Source organism: Lactuca virosa, chromosome 7 (assembly GCF_052849685.1).
Source record: "Lactuca virosa cultivar CGN04683 chromosome 7, Lactuca_virosa_CGN04683_v6, whole genome shotgun sequence".
Lineage (NCBI taxonomy): Eukaryota > Viridiplantae > Streptophyta > Magnoliopsida > Asterales > Asteraceae > Lactuca > Lactuca virosa.
In genome coordinates this window covers 204,756,799-204,769,827 of record NC_136432.1, presented here as the reverse complement: position 1 = coordinate 204,769,827, position 13,029 = coordinate 204,756,799, and the positions used below count along the sequence as shown (strand labels likewise).

The following is a 13,029-nucleotide window of genomic DNA, read 5'->3' as shown; positions in this document are numbered from 1 at the left end:
AATGATTACATAATTTTTGGGTTTGAGCAAGCCACCGTGGTGGTTGCCGGAGGTGAACGATGATGATTGCCGGAAGTGGATTTTTTCCTTGATTGAAATAAGGGTTATTTTGGGTTAAAATGGATTATTATTATTATTATTATTATTATTATTATTATTATTATTATTATTATTATTATTTTATCAAATGTATGTTTGATGATTTCATAGGGTTGAATGTGTGGATTGAAATTAAGGGTGTGTAGTGGTGGTGGTGACAGAACTGATGCAAGTTGTTTTTGACGACAATGTGTAGTGGTGGTGGTGGCTGAATTGATGTAAGTGGTGGTAGCCAGATGTAAGAGTCGCTGACTAGGATGAATCATTATGGTGGTGGTGGTAGCCGGATGTGAGAGTTACCGACAAGGGGTAAGAGTGAGGGCTCCTGTGAGTTTTATGGGAGAGAAGAATGGGGTGAGGGTAGGCTTCTTCTTAATGAGGTGGTGGCTTGGAGCAAGTTTTTGAAAATTCCGCTGATGATTTTTAAAGTGGATTTTGAAAAGGCGTTTGACTCGGTGTCTTGGGACTATATTTTGGAGATAATGCAAATCATGGGTTTTGGGTCCATTTGGTGTTCTTTGATTTTGGAGCTCCTTAGATCGGCTAGAGCTTCGGTTTTAGTGAATGGTTCGCCTACTGGAGAATTTCAGATTCATAGAGGATTGAGACAAGGAGATCCTTTGTCTCCTTTTCTCTTTATCTTGGCTATGCAGGGCTTACACGTTGCTTTGCAAAAATCCCATCTCTAAAATGTTTTTAGGGGTGTTTCTATTTGTGGGATTGATATCTCACATCTCTTTTATGCGGATGATGTCGTATTGGTTTCTCCTTGGGATCCTAAAAATGCTAATTCAGTTCTTCGTATCTTGCGGTGTTTTTACCTAGCTTCTGGGCTAAAAATTAATTTGCAACAAAGTAAGTTGATTGGGGTTGGCATCTCTAATCATCAGGTGGAGTTGGTTGCCTGCAATTTAGGTTGTGCCCCAGATTGCCTACCTTTTGTTCACTTGGGTGTGCCAGTAGGTCAATGTATGTCCAGGGTCTCGGCTTGGTCCCCTATTGTTGACCGTTTTCATTCCAAGTTATCGGGGTGGAAGGTGAAAAGTCTCTCCTTTGGTGGTCGTTTAACTTTGATAAAGTCTGTTCTAGGGAGCCTGGGAAGTTATTTAATGTCCATCTTCATGGCTCCCCTCTCGGTTCTTAAATCTTTAGAGATGCTCCGTTCTAGATTTTTCTAGGGTGCAGAGTTGGATGACAGGTGTATGCATTGGATCCAATGGGATAGGGTGCTGGCTTGTACAAAAGAAGGTGGCCTTGGAGTTGGTAGTCTTTTATCTTTTAATAGGGCTATGCTTTTTAGGTGGAGGTGGCGCTTTTTTCACAACCCTGATCTCATTTGGGTTCGCTTAGTCAAAGTGATCTATGGGTCGGATGGAGGTTGTGGTTCTTTACTCCCAAAAAAAAGATTGGATGGGTCCTTGGAATGGTGTTATCCGTATGATGTCTTACCTGCGAGATCGTGGTTTTGATTTGCTTTCTCTTTGTCCGACTCGGATTGGTGATGGTTACAGGACTTCTTTTTGGCAGGATACTTGGAAAGGGGATAGGCCACTTGCAGAGATTTTTCATAGGATCTTTGCTTTAGATTCTCATAAATCTGCTTCAGTTTGTGATAGGGTGGAGATGGGCTGGCATACTTCGTCTCTTAGGAGATTGCCTCAGGGTGGTATTGAGCAGGCTCAGTGGGAGGCTTTTTTGATTATGATGCCAGGGGTTACAACTTAACCAGTCCTGACCGGTTGGGATGGCTCTTGGATTCGTCTGACCACTTTACGGTTGCTTCAGCTAGGTCTTTTATTGACAATGGTATGTTGCCTACAGGTGGTGGCGTAACTTATTGGAATAATTGGGTTCCAATTAAGTTGAATATTTTCATTTGGAGATTAAGATTAAACGAGCTGCCTACTCGAGCAAATCTTTCTCATAGGGGTATTTTGTTGGATTCGATCTTGTATCCAGTTTGTTCCACTACAGTTGAATCCATCGATCATCTGTTTCTAGGATGTAGTGAATTGATTGATCTTTGGACTAGGGTTGCCATTTGGTGTGGTGTTCAGCTTCCTCATCATCTTTCCATGGATTCGATCTTGTTTTGGTCAAACTCATTCCCTTGGAGAAGTGGTCAACGGAAAGCTTTTGATGCGGTGATCATAACTGCTTCTTGGTGTATTTGGAATTTCCGTAATTCCATTATCTTTGGAACGGTGTTACTTAGGAAATCGGTCATTTTTGATGATGTGGTAAAAAATTCTTATGTTTGGGTCACAAATAGGTGTAGTAAAGCTAATATATCTTGGACTTCATGGCTTCATGATCCTGCCATTGCTTGTAATTTATTGTAATTTCATTTTTCTAGCTTCTTGCTAGTTTTTTTAATAAAATTTCGCCGTTCCAAAAAAAAAATTGAAAGTAGGTAAAAAATAAGAAATAAAAAATAAAAAGGGCTTAAGTCTATTCATATGAGTGAGGGGCCAACCACGATAAAAATTGAAACCACAGGGACCTGACCGAAGAAAAGTTATGGACTAAACTTGATAATTTGGAAAACTACATGGACTATTTATGAAGATTTGTGAATTTAAAATAAACATAATTACTTAAAATTAAAAAAAAAATGCTATTATTTGAAATTTAGTTAAATTCATTCAAATTCACACAAAGATTAGTGACGAATATTGTTTAGTTTGAAATTTCCTTACAATTTTTTTTATAATCAATGATCTTGACCGTATTGAGATTGTCAAAATTTTGGACCTTTAGACTATGTTTGACAGAATAACTAAAAATTAAGTGCTAGTTTAAAATGTAATCGTTAGCTGATAAAGACTAATTGATAAACTAGTTGGAAAATATAAATGACAATAAAAAACTATTTAGAACAATATAAGGATGTTCCAATATGATAAAACAAATACGTAATGTGTTTCATTAAATTCAATTAAGTGTAATTTTCTAGTTATTTATGTTTAAGTGAATTTTTTTATCTCATATGATATTCACAATATTATCATGAATTTATCGCATCTCATGATTTTATTTTGAAATGTTATCATAACTAAATTTAGATAAAATAAAGATGTGTAACTTTCATATAAATGTTATGGTTTGACTTTCGGATGTTACATGATTATATTTACTAAGTTTTGTTATTTCTTTTGTATGCGAATAGAGCAAGTAGGACATGTTCCTTCTTACTCATTCTATTAATAAGGTATAGCCTAATCCATTAGTTATTGTTTTGGATAAAAAAAATCTTGGACCTAAGTATGCATTCTTCTAATTAAAAGAGGTTGCAACGCATTTCAATCAAGCACCATTTTTCTTTCCAATTCATGGACCTCTATATCGGGTGTTAGAGATATTGTTAATTAGGAAACATTTAAATTCTTGATGAAAAGATGCAAATGTGGAGGCGAAAGAGAAAATTATTTATGTAGTCTATCGTAGAATAATGATAGGAAGATTGATTTAGGCAGATTTTCGACTTCTGAAATGAAAGAAGAGGTTGGTATTCTTAAAAAATTGTAGGATTAAAAAAAAAAAAAAGGGCGAACTTGGTTCAAGAAAATGAACTGTAATGTGTCATTGATGGTGATGAGACTACTAGATATTTTTATGGGATCTTTAATCGTCGAAGAGGACATTTAGCGGTTCGAGGGATAATGGTCGATGAGTCTTGTTTTGTGAAAGTCAAAAGAGTAAAAAAAAAAAAAAAGAATTACTTGTTTTTTTGTGTGGATTTGGAGAACTTTGTTGTGATACACTATCTCAAAACTTCTTAAGACATCAGCCGACCAAACGATTATCATTTGAGATTATTTATTATTTGGACAGTGTGCTCACATATGATGAAATTAGATAAGTAGTTTGGAATTAAAAAATGAGAAATCTCAGATGAATTCACTTTTGAGTTTATAAAATTGTAATGGACCTCCAGGAAGATTCCATTAGTTTTGTCAAATAATTTCAAATTAATTCTAGATTTTTCATGGTCATAACTCTTCTTTTAGTGCATTGATCCCAAAATGTCAAGATCTTTTGTTCATGAAGATTATGGGCCTATTAGCTTAACTAGGCGCCAATAAAAATGGTGGCAAAGATTCATGCTAATAAAAAATGCTGGCAAAAATCTGAATTTACAAATGCCTACCTCTTAATTTACAAATTAAGAGGTTATCAAACAACCATTTACTTTGGTTCCTTGGCGATTAATATGTGTCAAATCAAAGTTTTTAAAGAATCGGGAATTCTTGATGGCCCGTTTCTCGTGAACGAGGTAGTGCTATGGACATAGAAAAAAAAAGATCAATAGTTTTCAAAATTGATTTAAAAATATTTTGACATAGTCAATTGGGATTATATACCTAATAATAATATGAAAGTTACAAGATTTGGCAAAAGATGGAGGGGTTGAATCGATTCTTGTGTAAAATCAGTAAGGGCTTCTGTTCTAGTGAACAATGTTCGTTTTAAAGAATTTTCTCTCGAGCATGGTTAGTAACCATCTTTCTATGTTTCCCATTTCTTATTTTGATGGAAGGGGGTTCACAAGAAAATAAAGAAGGTATGTCATCAGAGAATCCTCAAAGCGTTTCTAATGGGTTAGAATAAGATAGAGTTTTCTCATATACTTATGTCGATTGTCGATTACAAGTAAGGGTGGCAACTTTCGATCCAACCCGTAACCCGACACTGACCCAACCTGAAAATAGACGGATTTGGGTTGAGATTTTTGACCCGCCAACCCGTTTATTTTATGGGTTGGGTTGGGTTACATGTTTGGGTTCGCGGGTCAACCCGCCAACCCGCATATATATATATATATATATATATATATATATATATATATATATATATATATATATATATATATATATATATATATATATATGAAATCTGATTTCTTTCCGTATTCGTAATATTTCATATCATTGTATTCATTTCTTATTCGTATGTCGCTAGTCTATATTTGCGGCGCCCTATTCAAAAAATAAAAAAACACATGCCGTTATTTTTAGATACTCACGAGTCACGAATGAAGAACGCATCCATTTTGTATGAATGTTTTCAATTTTCAATTTTATTTGGATGTTTATGACTTTATGAATTTATGCTGAAAACCTCTTTTTTGATGTTAATTATTTTAATCACTTTATAACTTTATGTTGAAAAAACCTCATTTTTTGAAATGTTTTTCTTATTTATTAAACAGGTTATATGAGTTGGGTTTGACCCACTAACTTGTGAACCCGCGAACCGATATACTTAAACGGATTATATGGGTTGGGTTGGGTTGAAATTTCCAACCCACAAACCCGTGACCCGCCAACCCATATATTATATGGGTTGGGTTGAGTTTATGTTTTCTGACCTGCCAACCCGCCAACTCGTGACCCGTCAACCCGAACCCAACCCAATTGCCAGGCCTAATTACAAGTTAGTTGTAGGTGGTTGGTTTATTGAAAACGCTCGAACTATTGTTCATATCTTTACAATTATTTTACTTAGCTTCGTGACTTCATATTAACTTATCCAAAAGTAGCATATATTTGGAGTAAGTGTTAGCAATATAGAGGTGAATATGATATTAGAGAGGGTGTTGCGTTTTAAAGAGGGTAAAATTCCCTTTTCCATACTTGCAGATTCCAAGAAACAAAAACATATCAAAAAATAAGCTTGGTTACTTACTCTAACAAAAAAATTATCATAAACTGTCTAAATAGAAAGTATAAGATTTATCTTTGGGGGTTTATCTAATACTGCTTCTTAAAATGGTATTGGAAAGTAAAAGTGTGCATTTATTTTATCCTTTTGGGGTCCCTATGATGATTTTAAAGATGTTGGGAAATGTTCGTGGTACATATTTTGGAACGCAATTTTATAGAACGATAGTTCACTTGGGTTAAATAGGAGCATGTTTTAATTATACTTCTATTTAATAAAATATAAAAACATATTGTTATGAAATGTATCTGTCACTTTTTGATGATGGAACTAAATCAAACTTTGATACGAAATTTACATCCACATACCAAGTACTTGGTTGAAAACAATACGTTACTTCATTCATAGATAGATAGAGAAGATGCAAAACAGTCTTGCCCGCATGACATAGAAGCTCAACTCTTGCGATAACTCAACAATAAATATTCTAATTTATATAGAATATATAGATTACAATATACCACGTTAATAGCAATCTGCCCATGATTTTAAAAATCCAAACAACAAACGTCATATGGTTGTCTTTTTCTCTTGGATTTCATAATGGTTACCAATGTCAACAAATATTTCATAATTATTTAAAAAACTATTTATGCAACTCGCAAAAAAATTCATCTGTAGATCATCTTCGTTTTAATCGTTTTTTATATACACTAACTCATATGAAGATTTTTCAACCAAGTAATTGGTATGTGCACGTATTTCATATCAAATTTTCATTTAATTCCATCATAAAAAACTGACGATACATTTCATAACAATATATTTTTATATTTTATTTGGTTTTTATATATTATTAAATAGAAGTATAATTACAAAATTGTATTTATTTATTATCATATATTAAAAATCAAACAAATTATAATGGTTGTTTCAGCAAAAATATATTATATTTAATCTTAAAATAAATAAAACTTGAGGTTAAAAATTATTATGCACTGAAAAAAATGATTTATATTTTAGCCTATTGACAAAAAAAGTTATCATTGATATTTTGTTTAAAATTTAACCATCGAAACTTGTTATTGTCTGTGATAACCTAAAAATTGAGTCAAATTGCAAGTAATAATTGCTTCTAATGGATAAATTGCAACAAAAGTAAAATAAAATCAAGGGTTATTTTTTTTTAAATAAAACCAAAATATAATAACTTTTATATATATATATATATATATATATATATATATATATATATATATATATATATATATATATATATATATATATATATATATATCCTACTTTGAATAGATTGTTGTAATGTCTTTATGTAAGCCTAAAGAATGACTAGATTTCAATCTAATAGACTAATATCCACTTACTTAACTAGTTTTTTTTTTTTTTTTTTTTAATCTTTGTCAATTATTATTTATATATGTTTATAAAAATGGCCTTTTTTTTATTATTTATATACATGCTTATGAATCATGTTTTTGTTATTATTTCATATACTTATACACTTAAAACTATTTTACATGAATATACACCAACTCATATATGAAGATTTTTCAACCAAGTAATTGGAACCTGCATGTATTTCATATCAAAATTTCATTTAATTTCATCATAAAAGAACTGACGATATATTTCATAACAATATATTTTTATATTTTATTCGGCTTTTATTATTATATATTAAAAATCATCATTGATAATGGTTGTTTCAGCAAAAATATATTATATTTAATCTTAAAATAAATAAGACTTGAGGTTAAAAATTGTGATGCATTGGAAAAAATGACTTATATTTTAGCCTATTGACAAAAAAGTCATCATTGATATTTTGTTTAAAATTTAACCATCGAAACTTGTTATTGTCTGCGATAACCTAAAACTTGAGTCAAATTGCAAGTAATAGCTGGTTATAATGGTTAAATTGGAACAAAAATAAAATAAAATCAAGGGTTATTTTTTTGTAAATAAAACCAAAATATAATAACCTTTATATATATTTTCCTACTTTGAATAGATTGTTGTAATGTCTCTATGTAAGCCTAAAGAATGACTAGATTTCAATCTAATCTCCACTTATTTAACTAGTTTTTTTTTTCTCAATCTTTGTCGATTATTATTTATATATGTTTATAAACATGGCCTTTTTTATTATTTATGTACATGCTTATGAATCATGTTTTTGTTATTATTTCGCATACTTATACACTTAAAACAATTTTAAATGAATATAAGGATGGCATGAATTTATTTCTTTATATATTTGCAAGTGTCATCATTAAAAAGAATGTTGAACAATATCAAATCAAAACTGAAACGATAAAAAAAGTAGCATAACCAGACTAAAATTAAGGCATGATTTTAAAAATAATTTAGTTATTGTCTTTACTTAAAAATGTTAATGTTTGTTTTTAATAATAATGAAGATTTTGATATGTTAATATATATTAATATATGTACATGTTCAGCTTTATGAGCTTATTTAAAATACAATAAAAATTCATAAAGAAAATCAAGGTTGAAAATGAATGTAGAAGGTGTGTCCCATATGTTAACAACTCCAATTTAACAATATCCATTTGAGGGGCCATAAATAATATATAATTGCAGCTATAAAGAGATGATATATAAAATTTATATCCTTGTAAAAATTAAACCCATTGCATTTCAATACCACATAAACGAAAATATATTCTAGTTTTTTAATATTTAATATTATGTTTTAAAAAAGAAAATGATTTGACTAAGCTAATGCTTGTCGTTAGGCCTACCAAAACTAGAAAACTATGTTAGAGTGGCTGCATCAAGCTGGAAAGGCTGGGCCGCAGCCATGGCCCATTTCAAAAGTACAAAATGGTGGTGCGACCCATTGCCCATAACCTGTTTCCTGTCAAGTGTCAAATCCAAACACCCACACGCACCACTTTTAAAAATTTCATTTCCTTTTATTATCGTTCTACAACGAATCACTAATTGGTTTCTAAATTATTGTATTTGGTTTGTTTATATGTTAAAGATGCCAAATCTCACTTTCATTTAAAAGAACTTAGACTGATTGTTTAACTATAAAGGTTAATTTTATATAATGACAACGGATTATATTTTTTTAACACTAAGTTATGAGTTTTGAGATTTTTGAATGTGAATCAATTTTATTTTACTTGTTTATACTAAACTAGATATAAATTCGTGTAATACACGAGTTAATTAAAAAAATATTAAAATGTAAATAATAAGTATTTTTTAAAATAAAATTTTGAAATAAGAAATGAAGAAACATATTAATTGCAATTTAATATAATATTTATTACATTTATACTTTACATATATAACTATAAGTATTATGTGACTTTTTTATTTTAAAAATTAGAAAAAAACCATAAATTGACATGTTGATATTATTTATTTAAAAATTATCACAAAATGACAAGTGTCAAAACTCATTAGATAATGAAATGTGGCACATATTTTTTTTATTTATTATGAAGGATAATAATATTAAACCTTTATTTTAAAATGTTGTATACAGAGTAATAACACCAAGTCATTTTGATGATGCTGACAAACAATGTATTTAATTTGCTATTTAGCTCATTTATTTTTTAGTTCTAATAAATAGAAAATAGACAAATTTTTGGGTTATTATTACACCAAAGTTTCAAAACGTATAAAGTGGTTTTGAATATTAAGTGATATCCATTTTGTCATATAATTTGTTTAATTGAGTTTATTTGGTGTTGTCATGACATTCACTTTGTCATTCGGTACGATTTAATTACTAAGTTTAAATCCATTATAATGTGTAATAAGAACACACACATATATATATATATATATATATATATATATATATATATATATATATATATATACACACACACAGAGAGAGAGAGAGGAATGATCATTTGAGAACTCATAGTTTTCCGAGAACCTAAAAACTGTTGGTGATTTTAGTGTTACCATGTCATTTTATGTAACTGGAATTAGCATGTGAGCTAAGGGGCTTCTTAATTTGTTTTCTAATATGTGTACGGGTTGGTGCGGAATGCACTCATGTATAAGATCAAATTAGTAGTCGATTCGACGACTAGTCGGGGGTCCGGGGGCACCGCCCCTAGCGGGGTCTAAGGGGCAGAGCCCCTGACTGGGGTCCCGCTGCCAGGTCATATGGGTACATAGTGGGATATTCCGATTCTTGAGGGTGATTATGGTAAAACTAACGAAACTCGTTAGTTTTGGTAACCTTAAATCCTCATTAAAATCCGGATTACCCTGACTTGCTTCAAAAGGAATCCATAGCGGCCCAACCCTAATAAAACCCTAATATCGTTTATTATAGAAACGACTCTTCTTTTCAGAAGAGATATACGATCTTAAGCTCTCGTTTTTTATCATACTTTCACAGAATCCTCTAACAAATTGGCTTACGATTTCTGTGCCTAGAATCGTAAGTGTCCACTTGGATTATCCTAGGCTGAATTTATTGTAACCCAGGCATAGGGTAGAAATATCAGTTCGGAAAGTGATATCACGATCCAAGTTGGTATCCAGATCTCCACCACAAACCCTAAATTTCCCTACAATCGAACTGATATTTACTGTTCCTGGAGATGGGTGACTCAATCCGCGAGATGACCACTAAGTTTGCAAAGCTAGAGAAGTTCGAAGGTGTCGACTTCAGGCGCTGGAAGAAGAAGATGCACTTCATGCTGACTACTCTGAAAGCAGCATACGTGCTGACTACTCCAAGACCAGCGGAGCCAGAGGAAGGTGCTGTTGAGACTATTGAAGATATAAGAAGGAGACAGAAGTGGGACAACGATGACTACATCTGCAAAGGTCACATTATGAACGGTATGTCTGATGCTTTATTTGATATCCATAGTGAAGCCTTGTGTGCCAAGGAGTTGTGGGACACCCTTGAGTTGAAGTATATCACCGAGGATGCTTCTAGCAAGAAGTTTATGGTCAGTGACTTTAACAATTATAAGATGGACGACTCAAGGTCTGTTACTGAACAATTCAATGAACTCCTTGGCATACACGGTCAGTTTAAACTGCACCATATGACTATGGATGAGTCTATTGATGTGTCAACCATCATTGACAAACTGCCTCCATCCTGGAAAGACTTCAAACACAGCTTGAAACATCAAAAGGAGGAACTGTCTTTGGTTCAACTTGCTAGTCACATTCGTATTGAAGAATCTCTTCGTGCAAAGGAAAGTGACAAATCTGAAAAACCCAAAGGAAAAGTTGAACCTGGACAGCCCTCGGTTCATATAGTTGAAAACAAACCAAGGAACCAGAACCACAAAGGACATGGCAAACGTAAGCAGGAACATGTCCCAAGCAACTCCAACAAAAAGAGAAAGGATCTGGTTTGTTGGAGGTGCAATCAGGTTGTGCATTGCAAGCGTGATTGTCGTGTGAATTTGGGCAACAATGGTGCTGGAAGCAGTGGAGCCAATGGGAAAGTGAACGGGTCTTCGGCCCAAGTTAAAGGAGGTCAGTTTTTGACTAACTTTGATAATTCTAATCAGAATTATGTTTATTATGTTTCATTTATCCCTGAATCATTCTATATGCAGGATGATGATGTTGCTTGGTGGATCGACTTCGGAGCAACGAACCATGTATGCAAGGATAAACGGATGTTTGAATCATTAACTCCGCTTGAAGATGGGTCGGTGCTGAAAATGGGAGACGATTCTTTTATTCCTATATGTGGTTTAGGTGTCGTGTGTCTTGAATTTACTTCTGGAAAGACAATTAAGTTATTTGATGTTTTGTTTGTTCCCAAGATTCGCAAGAATCTTGTTAGTTCTAGTTGTTTGAATTCTGCTGGTTTTAAACAAGTAATTGAGTCAGATAAGTTTGTTTTTCTAAGGGTGGAATGTTTATTGGCTTTGGATATTTAAATAATAGAATGTTTCGTTTAAATCTTGTTGACAAATCATTACCTGTTCAAAATTCTGCATGAGATGCATGAGATGTCAAAAGATGGATTAATTCCGGCCTTTGATATGACATCTGATAAATGTAAAACATGCATGCTTACAAAAGTGACAAAACAGCCCTTTCCTAGTGTCACTAGAAATTCAGCTGTTTTAGAACTTGTACACAGTGACCTGTGTGATTTTCACTCCACTCCTTCTTTGGGAAATAAAAAGTATGTAGTCACTTTTATTGATGACTGCAATCGGTTTTGCTATGTGTATTTGTTACATTCCAAGGATGAAGCCTTAGATAAATTCAAAATATACAAAACCGAGGTGGAATTGCAATTAACATTCCGGTTAAGTTTCTCAGGACTGATATGGGAGGTGAATATATGGATCCCATATACTTCCAATCAGTGGGTATCATTCATGAGACCACGACACCTTACACGCCCCAACAGAATGGTATTGCTGAACGCAAAAATCGATTTTTAAAGGAAATGGTAAACTCAATGTTGTCTTACTCGAGATTGAGTGAAGGATTCTGGGGAGAGGCCATGTTAACGGCATGCTATTTATTAAATAGGGTTCCAAATAAAAGGAACAAAACAGTCCCATATGAACTTTGGTTCAAGAAAAAGCCGAATCTAAGTTATTTTCGGGTTTGGGGATGTCGGGCAGTTGTAAAACTCACCGAGCCCAAAAAGAAGAATTTGGGAGAACGTGGAATTGATTGTATATTCATTGGATATGCTGAACATTCCAAGGCATATAGGTTTTATGTAATATAACCTAATGATTCGGTTTCGGTTAACACTGTTATCGAATCACGAGATTCAATTTTTGATGAGATGTGGTTTTCATCGATTCAAAGGCCTAAGGATCTGAATTTTGGTGCTCATAAAGAGCAAAATTCAGAAATTCAAGATGGTGGTAATGTGCTAGAACCACAAGAGCTTCGTAGAAGTAAAAGAGGCCATATTGCGAAAAATTTCGGATCTGACTTCCAACTGTATTTAGTGGAACGTTCAAGGGATGAAATTAATCTTGAATACTTTTATTGCTATAGTATTGAAGATGATCCTAAGACTTATCAAGAGGCCATGGAGTCTCATGATAATGCCTTTTGGAAGGAAGCAATTGATGATGAAATGTCATCAATTCTTGAGAACAACACATGGGTGTTGTCTGATTTGCCTCCAGGTTCTAAACCACTTGGTGGCAAATGGATTTTCAAAAAGAAAATGAATGTTAATGGGACTATTGACAAGTTCAAAGCCCGGTTAGTTATTCAAGGTTTTAGACAAAAACC

General features: G+C 32.7%; 2 protein-coding genes across 2 annotated transcripts; both read left to right on the top strand.

The window, feature by feature from the left end:
- Window positions 1–1,461: 1,461 nt before the first annotated feature.
- On the top strand, window positions 1,462–2,441 carry LOC145127481 (uncharacterized). The gene is made up of 2 exons (XM_079062671.1): window positions 1,462–1,765; window positions 1,921–2,441. Exons 1-2 carry the CDS (start codon window positions 1,462–1,464, stop codon window positions 2,439–2,441), a joined length of 825 nt encoding a protein of 274 aa, XP_078918797.1.
- Window positions 2,442–10,406: 7,965 nt separating this feature from the next.
- LOC145127480 (uncharacterized) lies at window positions 10,407–11,696 on the top strand. Its single transcript, XM_079062670.1, has 2 exons — window positions 10,407–10,742; window positions 10,935–11,696. The coding sequence occupies exons 1-2, from the start codon at window positions 10,407–10,409 to the stop codon at window positions 11,694–11,696; spliced, it is 1,098 nt and encodes a 365-aa protein (XP_078918796.1).
- The last annotated feature ends 1,333 nt before the right edge of the window (window positions 11,697–13,029 follow it).

Coding starts and splice junctions, on each gene's coding strand:
- LOC145127481 (XM_079062671.1), top strand. CDS start 1,462: ATGGGTCGGATGGAGGTTGTGGTTCTTTACTCCCAAAAAAAAGATTGG. Junction 1,766..1,920: donor TAGGAGATTGCCTCAGGGTG/GTATTGAGCAGG, acceptor TGTTGCCTACAG/GTGGTGGCGTAACTTATTGG.
- LOC145127480 (XM_079062670.1), top strand. CDS start 10,407: ATGACCACTAAGTTTGCAAAGCTAGAGAAGTTCGAAGGTGTCGACTTC. Junction 10,743..10,934: donor CTTCTAGCAAGAAGTTTATG/GTCAGTGACTTT, acceptor AAACATCAAAAG/GAGGAACTGTCTTTGGTTCA.